This window comes from Echeneis naucrates, chromosome 22 (genome assembly GCF_900963305.1).
Source record: "Echeneis naucrates chromosome 22, fEcheNa1.1, whole genome shotgun sequence".
Lineage (NCBI taxonomy): Eukaryota > Metazoa > Chordata > Actinopteri > Carangiformes > Echeneidae > Echeneis > Echeneis naucrates.
Window position 1 is genome coordinate 6,474,326 of NC_042532.1, and position 20,671 is coordinate 6,494,996.

General features: G+C 38.5%; 1 protein-coding gene across 1 annotated transcript; it reads left to right on the plus strand.

Moving 5' to 3' along the window:
• The first annotated feature begins 1,423 nt into the window (after positions 1-1,423).
• LOC115035829 (serine palmitoyltransferase 2-like) lies at positions 1,424-20,219 on the plus strand. The gene is made up of 12 exons (XM_029493851.1): positions 1,424-1,782; positions 4,054-4,248; positions 5,287-5,441; positions 6,336-6,484; positions 8,110-8,234; positions 9,039-9,132; positions 10,070-10,175; positions 10,641-10,860; positions 11,679-11,805; positions 14,013-14,148; positions 14,609-14,738; positions 17,539-20,219. The coding sequence occupies exons 1-12, from the start codon at positions 1,630-1,632 to the stop codon at positions 17,656-17,658; spliced, it is 1,710 nt and encodes a 569-aa protein (XP_029349711.1). The 5' UTR covers positions 1,424-1,629; the 3' UTR covers positions 17,659-20,219.
• Positions 20,220-20,671: the final 452 nt, after the last annotated feature.

The following is a 20,671-nucleotide window of genomic DNA, read 5'->3' on the forward strand; positions in this document are numbered from 1 at the left end:
CTCTTTGCTGTTGTTGTTACTAATTTTAAATGTCCGTTTAAATGTAAGTGCTGAAAGCTATGGGAAACCAGAGTCCAAAAGTGTATGTGCAGAAATACTTGGCAAATAAAGCTGATGCTGATTTTTTTTTTTTTTTTTAGTTTTGATTAGACAGCTCACCTCCAAAGAGATGTTTGTCTGGTCTAATTAGATAGCTTTATAGATGTATGTTACACACTGGGATCCATGACACTCCGATGCTGTCTGATTAAGTTGTTTATACATATGATATTGGTAAGAAAAACATCCCATTTTCTTTTTACAGGCCACTTCCCAGGGACTACAGAAGTTATTCCCCTCATAAATTGGTATTGTTATACTTGTGCTGGTTTCTCTATAAACTCAAACCACTAGAGGGAGCAGCTAAATTGGAATTTCCACAAGACAAAAAGAGCAACAGTTATTGCGAAGATGGATGAAGGCCAAGTTATGACTCAGCACAGTTAAGTTTATTTATCATATATGTGTCTTGCAAAAGAACTGAAGCTGAGGAGATTTTTTTTGGTGGAGGTTTAGATTAGGAGTTATCACATAAAGAGAGAGATGAGAATGAAGGAAATGAAGAAGAAAATGAAATGAATGCAGGAGACTCATATGAGCAGACAGATAAAAAGACAGACAGTGAGCTGGAAAGTGTATCTTTGATCCTTGACATTACTCAACCCATATATACACAAATTGCCTCCAAAATATGATTAAATGGGAGACCAGTTTACATCTGTAATGCTGAAGCTGCCCTGCTACCTGATGCTTGGGAGAGAGAGATGTCAGAGGGAGTGGATAAACATGCAGAAAGCTGTGGAAAATGAAAGTTGCAAAGGAAAGACGGACATGAGGTGAAACAAATGCAGGATGTCTCTCTGCATCAAAATAAGGAAGCCATGCTTCCGAGATTAACACAACCAAGAATAACAAAAGGAATGTTGTTTTTTTAAAATTGATAACATAACGAAATCCAAACAATTAGAAATACCTGTTTTCTGCTTTACTTTATTTTCAAGTAAAGAAACTCACGTGATTGAGGTAATCGAGAATTATAAAAATTTTGTCATTTTGTCCAATCAAAAGTATTCTTACATTTGCTGCATATTTACTAATATATATAATCATTTATTTTGTTTTTCGAGAAACTGCTTACATTGAAAACGTGCTGTGGTAAATGCTTATTAATTTCTTATGAATGTACAATTTTTTATCTTATTATTCTTATTACACTAACTGAAATGGTGGTAAAGTGGAAAAGTGAACGCGATATGAAATTGAAGTAGTCGTGAGGCAAGCCCCGCCCCGCCCCGCCCCGCCCCCTCCTGCAGGCTCCGCTGTGACTAATGGGCGTTGATTTCCGGTATTCACTGTCCGGATTTTCAGGTTTCACCGTGTGCGGCTAAATGTGTGTGAGCGCGCGCGCGTGCGTGTTTGCGTGAGTGAGTGAGTGAGTTTACAGTGCAGCCGTAGGACAAAAAAGAGCGGAACAGAGAGAGAGAGGCGTCTGCAGCTCGGAAACTGTCACCGCTTTGCACCGCGGGCAGCCTCCGTGTTGATACATGCGAGTTACCGTCGCGGCTCCACTACCGCCGTTGGCCAGCAGCCATGACCGAGAGCCCCGCCGCCAAACCGGCAGAGGGGGAAGCCCGTCAGCCCGTCAAGAACGGACTGAAGCCGGAGCGGAACGGCTTGGTGAAGACCCTCCACCGCTGCTATGAGCCGCAGCACAAGCGCCACGACCAGCCCGAGGAGGAGGAGGTGAGGCCCGGGATGGGACGGAGGGGAGGAGGCGGTGTGGGGAAGCACACGGTTTGTTGTCTTTTCATCAACTCTTGCGTTATTTCTGCGCGATAAAACACACGTTTGAACGCGACCCGTGACGGTCCTGCTGACACACTAACCACCAAACTCCTTGCAGAAATCTGTATATTTAAGACTTTCCCGTCACCAGTCGTCTTTTCCCCATAACGGCGCGCATCACGAACCGTTGTTGAATCATGTTTGGGGCGTTTTTATAATTCGGTTTAATCATAATTGCTCCGGGCATTACATGGATGTGTTAAAATCCCAACTTCGTGAACACCCGCATCGAGCTCCTCCGCCCCCGTCTGTGGTCTCACAGGAGGAAGGGTGTCAAAATACAAAAAGGCGGGTATGACAGCCGTGAAAGTTGACATTGCACTCGGCTGTAACTGTTTTAGTGAGTAATATCTGAGTCGGATTTGAGAGGAGGCGCAGCTTAAGCTTGACATTGTGACTGCAATGTAAAGTAGAGTAGAGTTATACAGTAACTCCCAGGAATTCCTGAAAATAATCCCACAGCAGCTCGTGATGGTTGGCCTGGACGGCCAGCAATTTGAGAATTTGAAGGTTGCAAACTCAAGTCATCTGTGTCAAAGGCTGGCATCAAACTTTCTGTTGTGTCTAAACCGAAATGTTTTTACAGCAATTGTTTCTCACCCATTCACCACCTATTCAGTTAATGGTATCCTTTGGGACCACATGCATTGAAACCACCCCCCCCCCCTTTTTTTTTTTTTTTCCAAAGAAGCTAATGAAATTTCCACCCTTGGGTGCACCCTCTGTTGCTGTCCCAATTAACCGGTCCCTTCTGACTACACGATTAGATGCTGACACACATGGGTTTTTTGACTCACAGATATGTTGTGCTACAGTCATTTGAATGTAAATATTACACCGCAGAACTGGAGGGAAAAGTTTTTTTTTTTGTTTTTTTTCCAAGCAATTGGGTCTCTGTGTAGACTTTGGAACTTTTTTTGAAGCAGTTTTTCTGTTTTACAAGGCAAACATTTTCAGTGACTGTCGTAGTGTGATGATAATATTTCAGCGAGATAGGTATTAGCAAAAGCATAGTAATGATAGTTATCTGCAGTAAAATAAGGGGGAGAGAATGAGTGCTCATAGGTAGGTCTCATCACTAGAGATCATGGTGTGTGAAACAAACCCAGTATCTGTTGCTGAACTGCACTGGTCAACTTAGAGACTGAGCCTCAGCTGATTGCAGTTCATGCACATGTCAGCAGAGCGACTCTGTAAGGTATTTGAGAGAGAGAGAGAGGCATGACTGGTCACATGTAGAGCCTAATAGCCATTAGCACAGAGACAAGCATGATGAGAAAAGAAAAATGTGCGACTTCTATGTGAGTTTGTGCCCACTGGTTTATAAATATGGAGGAAGTAGGCACACAGAGTTGAATTATCTCTATGAAAGGTGGAAGCATGTAGTGTTTATAAATGCATTGTGGATTGAATGGCACAGAAACTAACCCTACCAGTACACAGATTTCTATCAACGCTGCCAGTTCTTCCCTTATTTGGCAGTCAAATCTTCTCCCCTACAATATATCACACAGTGTTTTCTCTGCTGGTAAGCGAGTGAACAATTGATCTGAACTCTCGTCTTCCTGCCATCTACAATTTAGCTGCATTTAAATTGGGAATTTGTGAAACCTCACGTAACTCTACCAAAATACTAAAAGCTTGTTTTCTCATTAGACTGAAGAAAGGGAAGTCACAGAAAATAATAGTGTAATCTTACATTTTAAATACCAAGCTTTATTCCTTACAAGGTCTTGGTGAGGAGAAATGTATTTTTCATGGGAGGAAAGTTATTATTTTACCTCAATCTATATTGCCTTCTTATTAAACCCAAAAGTAAGCTGAATACATTGTTCAAATGCCATATTAGCATAATGTTTCTCCTCATCAACTCAGTGAGAGTGGATTTTTGGAGTTTTCATGTTTCATTGGTTTTAGAACATAACCCAAATCTGACAGACCCCGGTCTGAATATCTGTGAAATACTATAATAGGGTTTGAAAACTGTTAACTGAGCTATTACAAATGAATTGTTGTTAATGTGTTAGGTGGATAATGCAATAGCAATCCAAAACAGCTTTTTTTCCTCTTAATTGCCCAATTTCATTAAAAGTAGTTTTTTTGTGTGTTTTTGTTTATAATAATATGTTTGTTTGTTTGTTTTTTTACATTTGTTTTTCTGTTTTCCAGGTACACCTGGCCTCCTGCTATGGCGGCCTGTATGGTCGGCCCTTCATTGAGTCTTTTGAGGAGACGCCCATGCTGGTAGCAGTGCTCACATACATGGGCTACGGCATCTTGACCATCTTTGGCTACCTCCGCGACTTTCTCCGTCACTGGCAGATTGAAAAGTGCTCCATTGCCAGAGAGAAAGAGAATCAAAAGGTAACAGAAATGCACAGACTGTAGTTCTTAAAAGTACAATTGAACAACCAAACGAATTGAGGAATTATCTTTTCATTCATCCATTTACTTTTAACCACTTATCTGTCAGGGTCAATTGGGATGTATTCAGGATTTAATTCAAAACAATTATCAGGCATGACTGGAAAAGCTGAAGGTTTGATGTTTGATGAAGCAGACATGAGCATTGTGCAGTCATTTCACTGTACCTTTTTTATAATGACTGGAATCATTATTATTGGCTGCATGGTGGCAATGCTGTGAGCAAAATTGCTGTCAAGGAAATGGAGGCACAGTGCATTTCAGGTTTGGAATGAAACAGATGTGGTAGACGGAGTTGTCATCATTACAGAGAAACAGCAGGAAAAAAAATTCTGTTTTCTTCACACCTCAAAGCCACCAAAAATGAGAAGCAGCAGCACAGGCCTCACATTTCACACGTGTTAAGCTATATAGCTTCAAGTTCTGGAGTTTGAAAGAAGGAAACTCTGAACTCTGACTGAAACTCTGACTGAAACTCAAACTTGAAGTATTCTCCCTGATGTGATTTTCTTCACAATGGTGTGCATACTTAAGGATGCATTTTTGTCAACACATGTCTAATGGCGCATTTATCTGCACATTTGGAACATGCCTTTTCACCACTCAAATTGTTTTCAAAGTCTTATGTAATGTTTGATAGTGAAGCCCATTGTTTAAAGTATGTGGTTCTGTTGAGGAAAGGAAGCTTGTGGAATATATGTGGGGGAAGCCAGCAAATCACCCCAAGGATATCCCACAGATATTTCCTCCAAAAGCTAGGGAAAATGAACTTCCTCGAGCATGTGTTTAAATGTCAAAGATCATATTTCTAGAGATTAAATTCCTTGCAGCTTTCAAAAATATGAATGGTATTTGGTTGTTTGAATTCACCCATAGTTTTTGAACTGATAAAAAGAGCATACATAGTTTTCAGTGAGGTTCCTCGATTTCCTAGTTCATTTTTTTAAAATAATGTTCTCTTTATTCACTGGTGTCTAGGACTTTGTTCCCCTCTATCAGGATTTTGAGAACTTTTATACCAGGAACCTCTACATGCGGATCAGGGACAACTGGAACAGGCCAATTTGCAGCGTCCCTGGGGCCAAAATGGACCTGATGGAAAGAACATCCCGCGATTACAACTGGACTTTTGAGTGAGAAATACTTTTTTTTCCAGGACTGTTAATACAATAATCTACAAACTAGCCTCCAGGTATTCGAATGTGCAGAGACAGAGGTTACAAACAGCAAGACAGATCAAATTTGACCTAGTTTAGGTCTAGTTTTGTGTGTACTAACACTCTTATCTCTGACAAGTACAAAGGCAAGTGGGACATTTCAGGTTAGACAAAGGAATTATACACATAGGCCAGATCTGACCATAAGTCACAACAGAATAAATATGGTCTGTCGTCCCGTTGTATGAAAGATAAAAAAGTGGTACTAACGGAAATATGTTACATTTTTAGATATGAACAAAACAATGGATATCCTTGTTATTGCCATCCATATATCAGTCAGTTTTGTTATTTTCCATGATTTTCTTGGGTCTTCAAAATGTAAGTTTCTAAAAGATTACAACTTTTTCAGAACCAAATTTCAAATGATCTTTTGTCTGACTCCAAAATCAAGGCATTATCCACAATTTATTCTTTTTGTCCTTTGCATAAACAAAGGACACAGCTCAGGTGCCAGAAAAACTGAAATTTATTTTACTCAACCCAGTAAACTCAAATTTAAGATGAGCCACATATGCTTTACAAAGTTTCAACAGCAAGAAACACAGAGGCACATACTTCCCCAATGCTGATTAGAACCTCATTTCATGGTAGTTTTATATGAAGTGTGTGTGTGAGGGCAGAGAGAAAATGAGGAGATATTTGCATGAAAAAAAAAATGGGTAAACAGAGGACTTTCATGCTGTCCAACCCTTCACTCCAGTTCAGTCTACCTTCTAACACCTGATTTTTATTAATGGAACCAATAGGCCTGGGAAAATATTGGCTTCCTCACATTGATTGTTTCCTCTGTCTGATTGCATCTCCCAGGTATACAGATCGGGTTGTGCAGGATGTGATTAACTTGGGCTCGTATAATTATCTCGGCTTTGCTGAAAATACTGGTCCGTGTGCTGACTCTGCATGTGAGGTCACCATGAAGTACGGCGTTGGAGTTACGAGCACCAGGCAGGAGATCGGTACAAACATACATCAGACACATCCACTGTTATTGGAACTTAACAGAAACAACATGGAAGTATTTATTTAATACAGTGAGCAAATCACAGGCCAGTGAAAATAGAAATAATGGCTTCAATTTTACCACAGTGTTAGCATCATATATCACAAATTTACAAACTTACAGATAAAATGTTTGTTCGTTCTATACAAAAAATGAACATTTTAATTCCCCATCGTCTTTATTTCTGAAAAACTCTCCAAACCTACCTCCACATAGGTTGGCGTAGGTTGACATAAAACATACCAACGTAACAACAAAAAAAACAGCAAATCTTGTGAGATGCTATATCTGGAAATACTTAGTTTTGTTTAGTTTTTTTTAACAGAAATTACTTTTAATTTTTAATAGTTCTCTAACTTTTGAGTAGTCATTTAATTTTTTTACATATGTAGACCTAGTGGAGCCTAAAAGCAAGTCAAACTCTTTTTCATATTTTAAATTATGCATTTTTACATCAATGTTTGCTAGCTATCAGTTACTCTTCTCTGTCTTGTGGGGTGTTAAAAAGTTGTTTAAAAAAAAAAAAAAAAACTCAACGGAGCACCTTTAAGCCTTAACCTTCAGACTTCACACAAGTTAAATAAGACAAGAAAACAGGAGGGAGAAACTACAATTTCATATCGACAAAAAAAATATGCTGTTTTTTTTTTTTTTTTTTTTTCCGGTTTTTTTGGGTTTTTTTTAAAGAACCACTTTTTTAAAGTAATTCTCTTAAATGATCTGTAATTGTAAGCTACCCAGAGCACCATCAAGCTTGTCTGAAGCCAGACTCCAAAGCAGGTCAGATAGAATCCAGATGAGCCTGGACGAAGTTAAATAAACCATCTGCAGATATTTACTGTTGCTGCTCTTTTTCCTCAGAAACAGTCTGCCCATATTTGAATCAGTTTTTTGTGTTTTATATGTCAGCTGGAAATATGCTTATTCATTTTCATATCCACCATCATGTCTAGTTACCATATATGACGCTAAAGCCAAATGTAAATACATGTATCATTCCACATTTAAAACCAACCTGCTCACCAGCGCCTCTCTATCTGGCTCACCTTTGAACAGGTTACTAGCCAATCTCCCAAAAAACCAAAGACCTGGCAACCTCACTTTGACAACACTCCAGTAGGCGATCTATGGCTAGCCAAGAACATTGTACCACCTGACATTTTTACACCTTGTTTAAGTGCGGCAAAAAGACTTTAGATACAAGATGTTAATTCTAGAGCTTTTTTGTGTGGTGTGCTGGTATGTCTATTTTTGGACATTGAAGATGTTTTCCCTCCTTTCAGTCGTTATGCTAAGCTAAGCTTGGCTATTGATTATTATTAAATGAACAAGGATGAGAGTGATGTTATTCTTCCCATCAAATTCACAGCAAGAAAGCAAAAAAGCAGGCTTCTAAATGCTTTGTAAATAACTGCCCTTCTGACTCTTAATTAATGCTTTTACATTGTCTGAAAAGGGGTATTGATTATAGGTTAATGGACAACAATGGCGATTTATGATCCCCAAAAAAAGCAAAAAGTCAAGTTAATACTTCCTGATGCCACTTTAGATCTTTAGACCTATTTATGGTCTGCATCTCAGGCAACCTGGACAGACACGAGGAGATGGAGAAACTGGTGGCTAAATTCCTGGGTGTGGAGTCAGCCATGGCGTTTGGGATGGGGTTTGCAACCAACTCCATGAACATACCAGCGCTGGCTGGCAAGGTAAAACCACAGCAGATGATTGGTATCTCAGCAGAGCTGAGTTATTTTCTCAGCACACATTTCTTATCTCAGTTTCGCATATTTTCCCTTTCTCTCATCTGTCCTTAATCTCACCCTGATTTCCTCCCTTTTATATTCGGCAAATGTAAGTTTTGGTTCGAGTGTAACCTTGTGTATTAATGCCAAATACTGTGTAGTGTTGGGTACCAGTTGTACCAAATACACACTAAGAAACCCTGTGGCTTCATATCAGGATGAAATTCGTCCTGCTTATACAAAGTCAAGAGTAGTTTAACGGCATATCAAGGTGAAAAGTACCAGACGGTTCAGACTAGTCTGTTTTGTCACGATAGCTGGTATTGTTTGGCACGTAGACAACTCAAAACACAGTTATGAGGAACCATTGTAGAGTGTAAGAGCACTGCTTTAAATTCTGTGAACCTTTTTGATGAGCATGGGTGTACATTTCCACCAGGAGAAAGACCTTCCACAGTTATCTATCAAGGTAGGTGCATAGGCACAGCATGGGTTGATACAAAGTGACTTCAAGAACTGGAAAAACAAACAATTTATTTTCAACTTTTAGTGCTAGACCTTTTCTCATGTATATGATTCTCCAACCATGGGCAAATAATTGGTTTGTTTTGCAAGTTCGACGTGCAAATGTGCAAAATGTTTTTGTCCAACACCTGAGCAAGTGCTAACAATGATTTTTAAATCAGTACATGTAATACCATCTGATACCTGAGACTGGAAAAAATCTTAATGTTTTATTAATAAATGGTCTGGTCTGACATGCTACAGGGCTGTCTGATTCTGAGTGATGAGCTGAACCATGCCTCTCTGGTGCTGGGAGCCAGACTCTCTGGGTCGACTATCAGAGTCTTCAAACACAACAGTGAGTCTGTGATTACAAATGGGTTCTTCTGCCCACTGCTTGAAATACAGTTACAGGTCCATTAACTTTTTTTCTATGCACCTGCATCCACGTGCCAGTTTTTGTTTGTCAGCTCCTCAACTCATGTTGTTTGTCTTTATCTTTTTTCGTTGATTTATTCTCCTTGTACGTCTGTTGTCCCGTACCATAATGTACTTGGGGCAATCATATGTTTTATTTTATAAGCACTTCCATATGCTGTAGCTCTAGCTGTCTCCTCTCTTTAGCTTACCAAGGAAAATCTGGTATAATGTGTGCATACTGTTGGAGGGCATTTTAGCATTTTATGTATTAAGTATACTTGTGGGAGACAATTTGAATATCTCAAACTTGGTAAAACATGAACGTTAAAATAATGACTGAATCTAGCTGTTTCAGTAATCCAGTCTTGTTCTTGCAAGCTTATAGTGAAACTCTCATGGCTACCAAAACCCAGTTTATCTCAGATTTTTTAGCAACAAACTAACATTTATGATTTTTAACAAAAATCTGGTTGGTATTCATGAGTTGATGATTGTTTATTGAGGCCTGTACAAAACAAGTATGTTCTTATATGTCAGGAGGAAATGGGTTGTAGGCCAGGGTGTCTACTATAGTAAAAAAAATCCACACTTGGCCATATTGCAATTTTGATAGAATTTTTACTGTGCAAACTTATCAGCCACTTCTTGTCTGTGGAGTTAAACCAAACCGAATCTGCTGATTTTCTGTTTCAAATAAAGAAACAGTATCAGCAGGCCTGCCCACTCTGCCTTTCAGGGTGTATTGAGACTTGGTGGTGACTGTGTTTTAAATGTTAAAAATACATTTCTGATTAACTAAAAACCGCTCGTGAGTTTTGGAACGTTTTGATACCACAACTTCCTCTTATTGTACCTATCTACTGATTTTCTGTCAGATATGCAGAGCCTTGAAAAACTTCTGAGAGAAGCCATAGTTCATGGGCAACCCAGGACTCACAGACCATGGAAGAAGATCCTCATAGTTGTGGAAGGCATTTACAGGTAGTTACTTATCTTTTATAGGAATAGATATTTTGGGACACTGGCAGGCATATGAATTTTACAACACACAATCTCTGAATTATTTTTTACTGACCTCCTTAGCAGTTGTGGAGCTTATTGAGGTTTGCAGTAAGTGTCAGCCGTACTGAAAGAACCTCCAGTGAACTTACGCTTTGCAGCAAAAGTGTCAAAGACCAGAGAAAATAGAACTTGGCCTTTTTCAAGTCCTTGTGATTTCCTTCCTTTTCAATATGACTGACTGCGTGCCCAACTTGGAAAGTCAGAATTTGTGTGTCAACTGAAACTGTAGTCATGTTTTCCACTCTTGTTGCCTGTGACATCATTAACTCAGTCATATATTTTATGTCAACATAATATTTGTTGCAAAACAAATTAACACATGATGGCATTTGCTTGACACCGACTGTAATGTTTTTTGTCTCCCCCCCGTTTTCCTCCCCCCAGCATGGAGGGTAGTATAGTCCGCCTGCCAGAAGTGATCGCCCTGAAGAAGCGCTACCGGGCTTACCTTTACCTAGACGAGGCCCACAGCATAGGAGCACTGGGGCCCAAAGGAAGAGGTGTGGTCGATTACTTTGGCCTAGATCCCTGTGATGTGGATGTTATGATGGGCACATTTACGAAGAGTTTTGGTGCTGCGGGTGGATACATCGCAGGGAAACGGGTGAGGATGTAGCATAGTTTCTTTTTTTTTTTTCTTTTTTTTTCTGCATCTCTAGTGCTTTTGAAGGTAGGATACATAAAAATAGGAATGTTCTTTCCAGCATAAGCTAAATACAAGTTTAATACAGGCTGTAAATAGTTTTCCAGTTCGATAAAACACGCTAAATGCATTCTCTTAAACAGTAATCAGACGTTTCAGTGTCCATCGAAGGTTTTAACTATCATTGAAATGACGCCTGTCATCTTCGCAATGTGGATTTACAGCCTTGTAGTTCTACTATGCTGCATTCCTGACATCCTGACATATTGGCTTTGTGCCATTGCAGATTACGACACTAGTTTATCCAAGCAAGGTTAAATCCTGATTTCCAGGAAATGCTGAAAATATCTGACATCTTAGAACTGACTGTTCTTACACATATGTAGACTGACGTACTTAAATATACCAAAACATTTACAAGATGAACAACCAAGATGCATAACCTGATGCATCAGGTGTTGATAGCCTGGATGTCTTTCAGATATTTTAACTAAGAAAGGAAAGTTTAACATTTAACATAAAGTTTAAAGTTTTTTGTGCAAGTTAAAGGAAAAAAAATATTTACTTAAAATTATATTTTCATCAACAACTGCATAACAATTCACAATGAAACCTGAGCCTCTTATATCTTTGTATTATATAAAAAGGTATATATTCCATTATTCTTCATATGAGTGAGCAAAGCAAGCAGTTTGTCTGAAGTCTTAAGCTGTAGAGCAGTAAGTGCAGTCCTGTTCATGTATATTTACTCACATATCCTGTTTATCTGCTTGGTTTAGGAGCTTATCGAGTACCTGCGCTCCCATTCTCACAGTGCAGTCTACGCCACCTCCATGTCTCCTCCTGTGGTGGAGCAAATCATCACTTCTATGAAGTGCATTATGGGAGAGGATGGCACAACAATAGGTGACTCCAAAGTCTAAAAGATACACAAGGCAGAATATAAACCATGACAGTACATGTGCATTACACAGACAATACCAATATTCAATAGATTTTTTTTTAATACTATAAATGCTTTATAGGATATGCATTTATAGTTCAAGCTTCCTCTCAACCTCCCTACATTTATCTAATTAATTTTCCAAAAAAAAGGATAAAACACAACCAATATTAAACACTTAAATAGGTGAAGCCGTCATTACTATTATCATCTAACATTTTTTACTATAAAGGGCCGGAATTAAAAAAACAAAACAACAAAATTTCCACATTGTAAAAAGAAGTCATTTGTTAAGTTCCAGCATATTTGACTTTATATTCCAATATAAACAGAGATGTTTTTGAATGTAGACAATGAACCAATTCTGACTGCTGTTACAGGCCCCTTGATGTCTTCGGAAGGAAGTTTAAAGCTGAAAGAAAGCTTTCCTGAAATGGCATCTGAAATCCCCTATCAGATCAAACAATATCAATCAAAGTCACATTTATGACAGTGTTGCCTCTTAAGGTTGAAATTAGGTGAAATGAAGACAAAAACCTGACAAGGAAGGATTTTGAAGGCATGAAATTGAGTTTCATGTTTCTTGAGAATGCTCAAGGAGGTGCTGCGAAATAAATGGAAATCACTGCAATAAAAGACGCTTACCTCGTGCTAGTACAGCCCTCACTGTTCTCTTTTATAATTTAACAACAGCTCAGCAAAGAGCAGAGTAATTAAGAGAGCAGGAGCTTCCAGGACTTTTCATTGAATATCCAGAATAATTATAGGCCAATAAAGGTAAATATAGACCAGGAGTTACAAACATTCAACTGTGTTTGCGTAACACAGCTAATTAGACTGGAAAATAATAAAAACCAAAAAGATTATTCATTCAGAGACAATCTTGAGGAAACTCATCCAGTGAATTAAGGCAAATTACATATTTTTAAAGACTTTTGAAATGACCACTAGATAAACTTTCTTAATATTCATTGTAAAATCAGCACATCAGGGTTTACTCTGAATTATTGGTTTACTCTAATTTAATCTAAATAGCTGTTGTAGTCACCATTAGCCACCAGGTGTCAGTGCAAACTACAGTCTCTTCCAGCAGCAAGCCTCTCCCTGGCTTGATTCTGTAGCATTGCCAGCATTCATTCACTGCCTTGTTTTGTTTTTTTTAATGAATGGCATTTTATGTAGTTAATATTTGAACTGCCTTTGTGGCGAGAGTCATTCCTCTCAGGTGGTTCACAGCTCCACCTGCTTCCTTGGGACTGGCTAAACCCAAACTCGAGCACAGTTCTGAGCCACATTTTTAACATTGACCGTCAAAATCAAAATGTTACAAACTGTTGGAGGCTATTAAAGGCAGTCCACCTAAAATACTGTCTTCAACCTACATAGGCATTTATTACCATCTTTGCATGGGCATGGGCATTTCATGGGCATTTCATTGGCTAGTCCAGGCAAATCACAATCCAGAAGAGTTTTAAAGTCTTCGTCTGCAAAAATCTTAAAAATTTATTTTTTTGTATGAGAAAACGTGAAAGCAAATTTGTGTGCACAAGACACAGAGTTTGTCACTTTGTTTTTGATGCAAGCCCAGCTTTTCAAAGAACCCAGTGAACAAAAGCTGCTGTGGGAGGAGAAAAAAATATTAAAAACCAGGACCTTTATCTCCCTAAGCTGCCAGGATGTTGTGACACTCGCATGTTTCCTCATACTCATCTCATGAATGTGATTGTTTTCAGCTGCTCGTCAAACATCTTTTTTTTTTTTTTTTAACTCCCCTTTTTTTTTTTTTCCAAAGCAACTGCCACTCTTGCTGATTTCCTTTCTTTTTCTCTTCAACCAGAAATATCTTGTAAAGAAAGAAACATCTTTGAAAGGGAGAGGGGTCTTTGTTAAACTGTGTCATTTCTCATACATTTTACTTCAACAAAGTTTTTTTTTTTTTTTTTTTTTTTTTTTTTACTTTGGGTAGTAAATTGTATTTCACAGTGATGAAGGACATTGAGTGCAATTCAATACAGTAAATAAAAATCCACATAACATTCATTGATAACACATCTAACTTGATGTGACTGTGTCCGAAATGTTCATAATGGGCATGTACATCACTGTACAGAAATGTGGTTAACTTGCAGTGTCTCTGTCTACTCACGTCATCTTTTCTCGTCACCTCCAGGCTGCAAACGCGTGCGACAGCTGGCTGACAACACAGTCTATTTCCGCAAGAGGCTTCGAGAAATGGGCTTCATCACCTATGGCAACAATGACTCTCCTGTTGTTCCCATGATGCTCTACATGCCCGCTAAGATAGGGTGAGCCTCTAACTTTGAGTGAATGCTGCGAGGAGACTTCGTCCACCAAGTCAATTAAAATCAAAGTGATGAATAATATAACTGTATATTAAATGTTGGCATTTAATGACTCTGACAATATCATTATCCTTTGTTGGATATCTCTCCAGTTATTAAACAAGCTTACAATTAATCTTAAGCAATAGGGTTGAGCCTTGAACCTTACTTTGACCTTGCAAATAGTAATTTGACTGACGTTGATATTAGCTCACTAAATCATCTCTCCTCAAAGAGTAGATGATAATAAATCAATTGAGGAGAGAAAAAAAAAAAAAAACACCTCTCAGCTTACTAAATTATAAGTGTCTTAAGAGTTTCTCGTAACATGGTCAGCTGCTCATTCCTGACGTTCAGAAAACAATATGGCATTTTATTGATGTCTCATATTTTTCTCTGTGTTTCTCCATGTTTATTCCACCAGAGCGTTTGGCAGGGAGATGCTGAAGAGGAACATTGGCGTGGTGGTCGTGGGCTTCCCTGCTACACCCATTATTGAATCCCGGGCACGCTTCTGCATCTCAGCCGCCCACACAAAAGACATGCTTGACAGGGTGAGTAAACACTTCCACTATTAAGCGACATACTTTTAGATGGATACGAAACATTTCTCACATTATTTATTTTTTTTTTTTTTACTTTCTACTCTCTAACAAACACTATACTGACTCTTGGACAGAACAATTAACTTTCACTGCCGAAATTTCCCTCTAACTAAGGATATACAGTTCCTGCACACTGACCATGTTGCCAAACCTGCATTGTTTTTCTTTTTTTTTTTTTTTTATGAAAAAAGCATTTTTAGGGAGCAAGGGTGTTGATAGTGACTAGTCATCCGTAGCCAGATCTGACCATGCTATGCCCACACAGGAGGAAAGGTCTGGATGAAGCCATTATAATACTGTGAAAAACACTCTCTGGGCTTTCAACACTTTCTTTAATTAGTCAGAATTGTCAGTCCTAAGCCTAATTGCCTGAAGCTCTTCCAGTGCCTTGGCCAAGACTTGCTTCAGGGGGTCATGGCTAATTACTGCACTTGTGTACATTTTTTTATTTTTTTTTTGTTTGTTTGTTTTTTTGTCACAGTTTTCTAATGTGTAGCTTGTTATCTTGATTTGCTAGGAGGGAGAGTGGGATATAAATGTCAATATTCTACCGTATAGTCCTGAAAAGTTAGCGCTCGCCACTTTCAAGGATTTCAAAGACCCACAAAGAGATAAAGCAATACAGCGCCGTGACATTAAAAGCAAGCAGGGCAGTTTAGTGGGTTGAAAACAGCTTTGAAACTGAGAGGACTTAGGGTACATCTCTTGTGGAGACTTTCAGAAACACTGCATGTTGTGTCTGACATCATTATAAATGCATGATTCAGGTAATCTGAATCTCACAAGAAATTGAGTTGAAGTGACTCCCCATTAAAAAAAAAAAAAAAAAAAAAAAAAATATATATATATATATATATAAATAAACAAACAAACAACAACAAAAAAAAACCATCAGCTGGATCACTCTGCAGCAGAAATTCCCATAAATCCCCTGTTTAGATGTCAGACCTCCACTCCAGCCACTCTCTTTACTCATTGTGTTGGGCTACAATAGGACAGAGCTTTGATTGCTCATGGGAACAGTTTGTGTTACTCTCAGAGATTTGAGGGAATTTCTTTTGGGTCAAAAATGTATTAGGACTCAAGGGTGATGTGATTGCAGACAACAAACTGTGAAGTTGGAAGTCTAAGCTCAACTTTCACTGTGGTCACAAGAATTCACTCATTATTCATTCATTCATCTTGTACTGCTTATCCATTTCTGGGTCGGAGTGGGTGCTGGAACAAATCCCAGCTCACATTGGGTGAGGGCGGGGTCACCCAGGACAGGTGGCCAGTCCATCACAGGGCCAACACACAGAGACCAACAACCACTCACACTCACACTCAGACCTACAGACAGTTTAGTTTAACATGATGTGTTTGGACGGTGGGAGGAAACCCATGCAGACACAGGGAGAACATGCAAACAGAGAAAGGAACCAAACCTGCAACTTTATTATTGTGGGGCAACAGCGCTGACCACTATGTGCCGTGCTGCCCTCATTATGTCAAAATATAACAGAATTGGATTTAAAATGCCATCACTTATTAATTTTACCTCAATGGTTAAAGGGCAACTGCATTCTTTCATCATAATACTCAGCACTGTAATTTAGCACCTCAAGGAGAATCCTTTATCATATTTTCAACAACAGCACTCTTTGTTTAGAGCAAAGCCCAAAGTTGTGATTCTAGTTTATTGACTTGTTTGAGTCCACCTCTTTTTTTCCTGAGATGGCCACCCAAACGACGGAGGACCTGTTCCTTTGCTGGTCCACAAAAAGCTTAGTCGTCTGTATCTGGCATGTTTCCCACTGACTAAATATGCTGGAAAAATACACTTGGTGTGTCCTTGAGGTTGAGCTAGCTCAGAGGCAGGGTCTCCAAGTAGTACTGTCTATAATGTCCTTCAGAAAACATTAACAAATAACCCATAGACAGGCGGTGAGTATGCTGTTGTGATGCTCAAATGTATCTCTGTTAGCCTTTCTCTCTGTATCATTCCTACACACTTTGATGTGTCACATGTGACATTTTTTTTCTTCTCATTTACACACCCACACCCAGACATACAAAAAACTTTGACCCTTTTATCATTTTCCTTCTTAAGACTTTTCATGACAGTAACCGCATTGATTTACATCAAATTAGTGATGTTGGTGTGTTAGAGGATTTTTAATAGGGACTTTCTCTAGCCAAGTGGTCTATTGGTGTAATTCCAGGTGAATTAGGGATAACAAAGTCAAGAGAAAGACAAAAATGCAAGTGTTATATATTTGCTGCAAGTGTTGCAAAGCCGAACTAATCATTATTTTTATAATGCCAGAAAACGCCACACAACGCAATCAATCCAGCCAGGAAACTTTGCCACATATTGCTTTTATGTATTACATAATTTTAATCAACCCCATGTATTTTTTGTTAATGTCAACTACATAGAAATCTACAAGTTTCAATTGCACTTAGAAACATTGAAATAATGCAGTTTCAGCCAGAACAAATTGTAGATTTGTTGAGATCTGTATTATATGGTAAGTTTGTGTGTGACTTTACCTGAAACCCAAGCAGAAGGAATAAAATGTGTAGTCCTACAGTAGCATGAAAGTAAGTGGTCTTGTCTGTTTCAGGTAAAGTTTGCGATTTTAATCTTAAGAGAGAGGTGTGTTTTCTCCCCTTAAAGTCTTGCTTGGTGCAGCTTTAAATTGGCTGGAGCCGCGTTTTACCCTTCTTGTTGACAGTTTTTTTTATTTTATAAATGTCTTCATAGGCTCTGAGTGTCATCAGTGAGGTAGGAGACCTTCTTCAGCTCAAGTACTCCCGACACAGAATACAGCCATCTCCAGCGAGGCCATTCGATGATAATGTGTACGAGGACATTGACGACTGACGAACCAATCCTCCCCTGAAGTGGCGTGAACCTGAACAACCCTAGAAAACACCGAACGGGTCAGACAGATCTTCCACAAGTCTTCCACAAGGACAAAGATGTGCACAGGCGCCCTAGCTTGTCATAACGTAACCCCTCCCCCAAAATAAAAAGAAAAACACTTAAAACTGTCATTCAATTCTGCTTGCCTTATGTAAACATTCAGAACCTGTGGTGAACGCACTGAAAAACAGCACTTCTGCTTTCCCCTGTGTTCTTCTATTTCTCTCTCTTTTTGTTTTAAGTGTCTAAAGATTTGGGGTTTCTTTTTAATTTGGGTGTCTGTGTGAATGTTTGTACTCATTGTGCCATCTGTCATGTTAAGCTTTGTTATGTATGTAAAGTGGACAGATGTCTCTGAAACCCAGATTCTCAGATGCCTTTCATATAGTGGTTCAGAAAACTTGATAAATTTAGACTGATTTTAATCATTCAAATTTTTTACTTTAAACAGCTCGGTTTTTGGTTCCATAGACTGAATACAGATGACACTGGATGTTGCATTGTTTGCACAGAACTGTTCCCAGTTCCCAATCTTTTGGCTCCACCTGCTAAGTTTGGTGACTAGATTTATTAAGGTATTTTATCCCAAATATATATATAATTTGGCTGGAATAGAGGCAAGAATATTGATCATTCCATACTGCAGATCTCTGAATGTGCACTCATTGCACAGTTTGGCCACAGCAACACATGGTGGTTTGAGTCTTTTTGGTGGCAGTGGACCTAGTTGTCCTTTTTTTTTTTTTTTTTTATGTTAAACTTTACCAAATTTTGTTTGAGGAGGCAACTCTTGTCAACAAGATCTGCATCCATATTGTTTTATGGATGTGACTTGGCAAATAATTTCTAAAATAGTGCATTTTTATGCTTTTTCCCTAAAAGATATTCCTGTTGAGTAAGCTGAAAATGACATTAAACCCCAAAACAGATTTGTCACACCTCTATCTCCCTGTACAGCATTTTGGGTTTTGACAGTAGAGCTGATTGTTTGGCCTGTATTAATTCAGTCGCAGCTGTCTTGATCTTAAATGGACACTGCCCTACATTTGGACCTCAGCAATACACTTGCAATGTTACATTTGATCGGATGAGTGGGTTTTTCACTAAGTTTAAAGTCAGTCAGACAGATTCCTCCATTACTTGCTCAGTTAAGCAAACGGCGTCTGACATGTAAAGTGGAGAAAAAAAATTGAGGTGCTGGTGGACAGATTAGACAGGGCCAGGCTAGTTGGTTCACTTTGCTTCCAGCCTTTAAGCTAACCTAATTGCTTGCTTGTGCTTCATATTTAACTCAAATGAGCGCAATGTTCTTAATTTAGACTAACTCTAATTAGGGAATAAAATATTTTGAAAAAGTATATTTTTTACTACCATAATGTTGCACCTCAGCTCATTCAGAGACATTTAAAGTGAGTATAAAAGTGGCAAACAGGATTTTTCAGCCATATTATTAATGAAAGAGAATACACTGCACAGACAGAAGAAAGCCCTTGTACTGCATAGTTAATGTAGTATCTTTCATCACGTCTTAAAGTAGCCTTTGTGATCATTTCACTCCATCTCCATTGGCAATAATGTATTTTTGCATTGCTCCAAAGGATCATTTAATGAAATTGTTGCCTATTGTCCCTTATTACAAACTCAGAATATGACCAGAATATGGCTGCAGAAATAGTGATATTTCAGCAGCCAGTAAAAATAAACAATTATTATTGCATCATCAATTGCAAATGAAAATGTGGGTTAAAACGTGAATGTGGAATGTGATCAATAAGTGTCTGTTCAGCCTCTTTTCCCCACAACCGTGTTCCCACCACAGGCATCTATGTTTGTTTTCAATTGACGCATTTAGTGTGTGTTTTACCACTTGAAGTCTTACAGTTCATCTCAAAGGCCAACTTAAACATGACTCACAGATCGCCAGGCCAAAAGTGACCACCACACTAGTCTTAAAGTCTTAATCTCTGTATTTGAAAGGCTGATATCAGTTCTCTGTCATAGTGTAGAGGGTCATTTCAGGAATTTAAAAAAGAAATAAATGAAAAGACATATTTATATATTCAAATCTCCAAGCCTGACAGGAGAATATTTTATTATTTTAAACTAGTCTGCAGTTAATTCAGCAATGATGTGGATTTCCCCTCATTTCCACCTGATTTCCTAGGCGCTTTTTTTTTTTTTTTTTTTTTTTTTTTGTATTTTGAAATAACATCACTGCTTTGTATCTGAATTTGTTTATAAGTGTTATTTTTCTGCTGTGACTCAAAAGTCAATAAGTTTAATCAGTGTGTGGCAGGGGTTGTGTATATCTGTGTGTGCGTTTGCTTGCATGGTTTTGGGTATTGAGCTGTGTTACTGCACCTTTGGTCTTGCTTTTCTCCCACTTAAACAACAGTCGCTAACTGTCGGTTTATCTTTGCAATGCGCTATTGAGCTTTGACACTCATTAGTGAAGGCAGCTGTAAAAAAAAAAAGAAAAAAAAAAAACGTCCTACATGCATACAGTTACACTTGCATGTGTGGACACCGGCAAATATTTTATAAGCCCTTGTTCCTCATGGTGATGCACGTACAGCTTCTCTGCACCACAACCAGCCACATGTGCTCAGTGATGTACACTGTTCTGCTCCACGTCACTCCTTCGAATGTTGTCAGAAAAATCCACACCTCTGGAGGTCCTCTCTTCTTCATGATAATGTTTGTCTTACTTTACCTCGAACCAGGAAGTCTTAACGTAAAATATCATACATTTGTTTTTGGTTCCAAACTAGAAACTATGAGCTAAAAGCTACGAGTTTGTTCTACTGAAAGATACTGAATGTCTTTTAATGGATTTTTAAGTTTGCACACAATAAAAACCCCAAAACCTTGTCTTAATGAAGCCAATGTAAACATGACACAGGATTTTATTGTGCCCTTCTGAATTGCGGATTCTTTCTAAAAAATTGGCAAGATGCTTCAGCTCTATTCT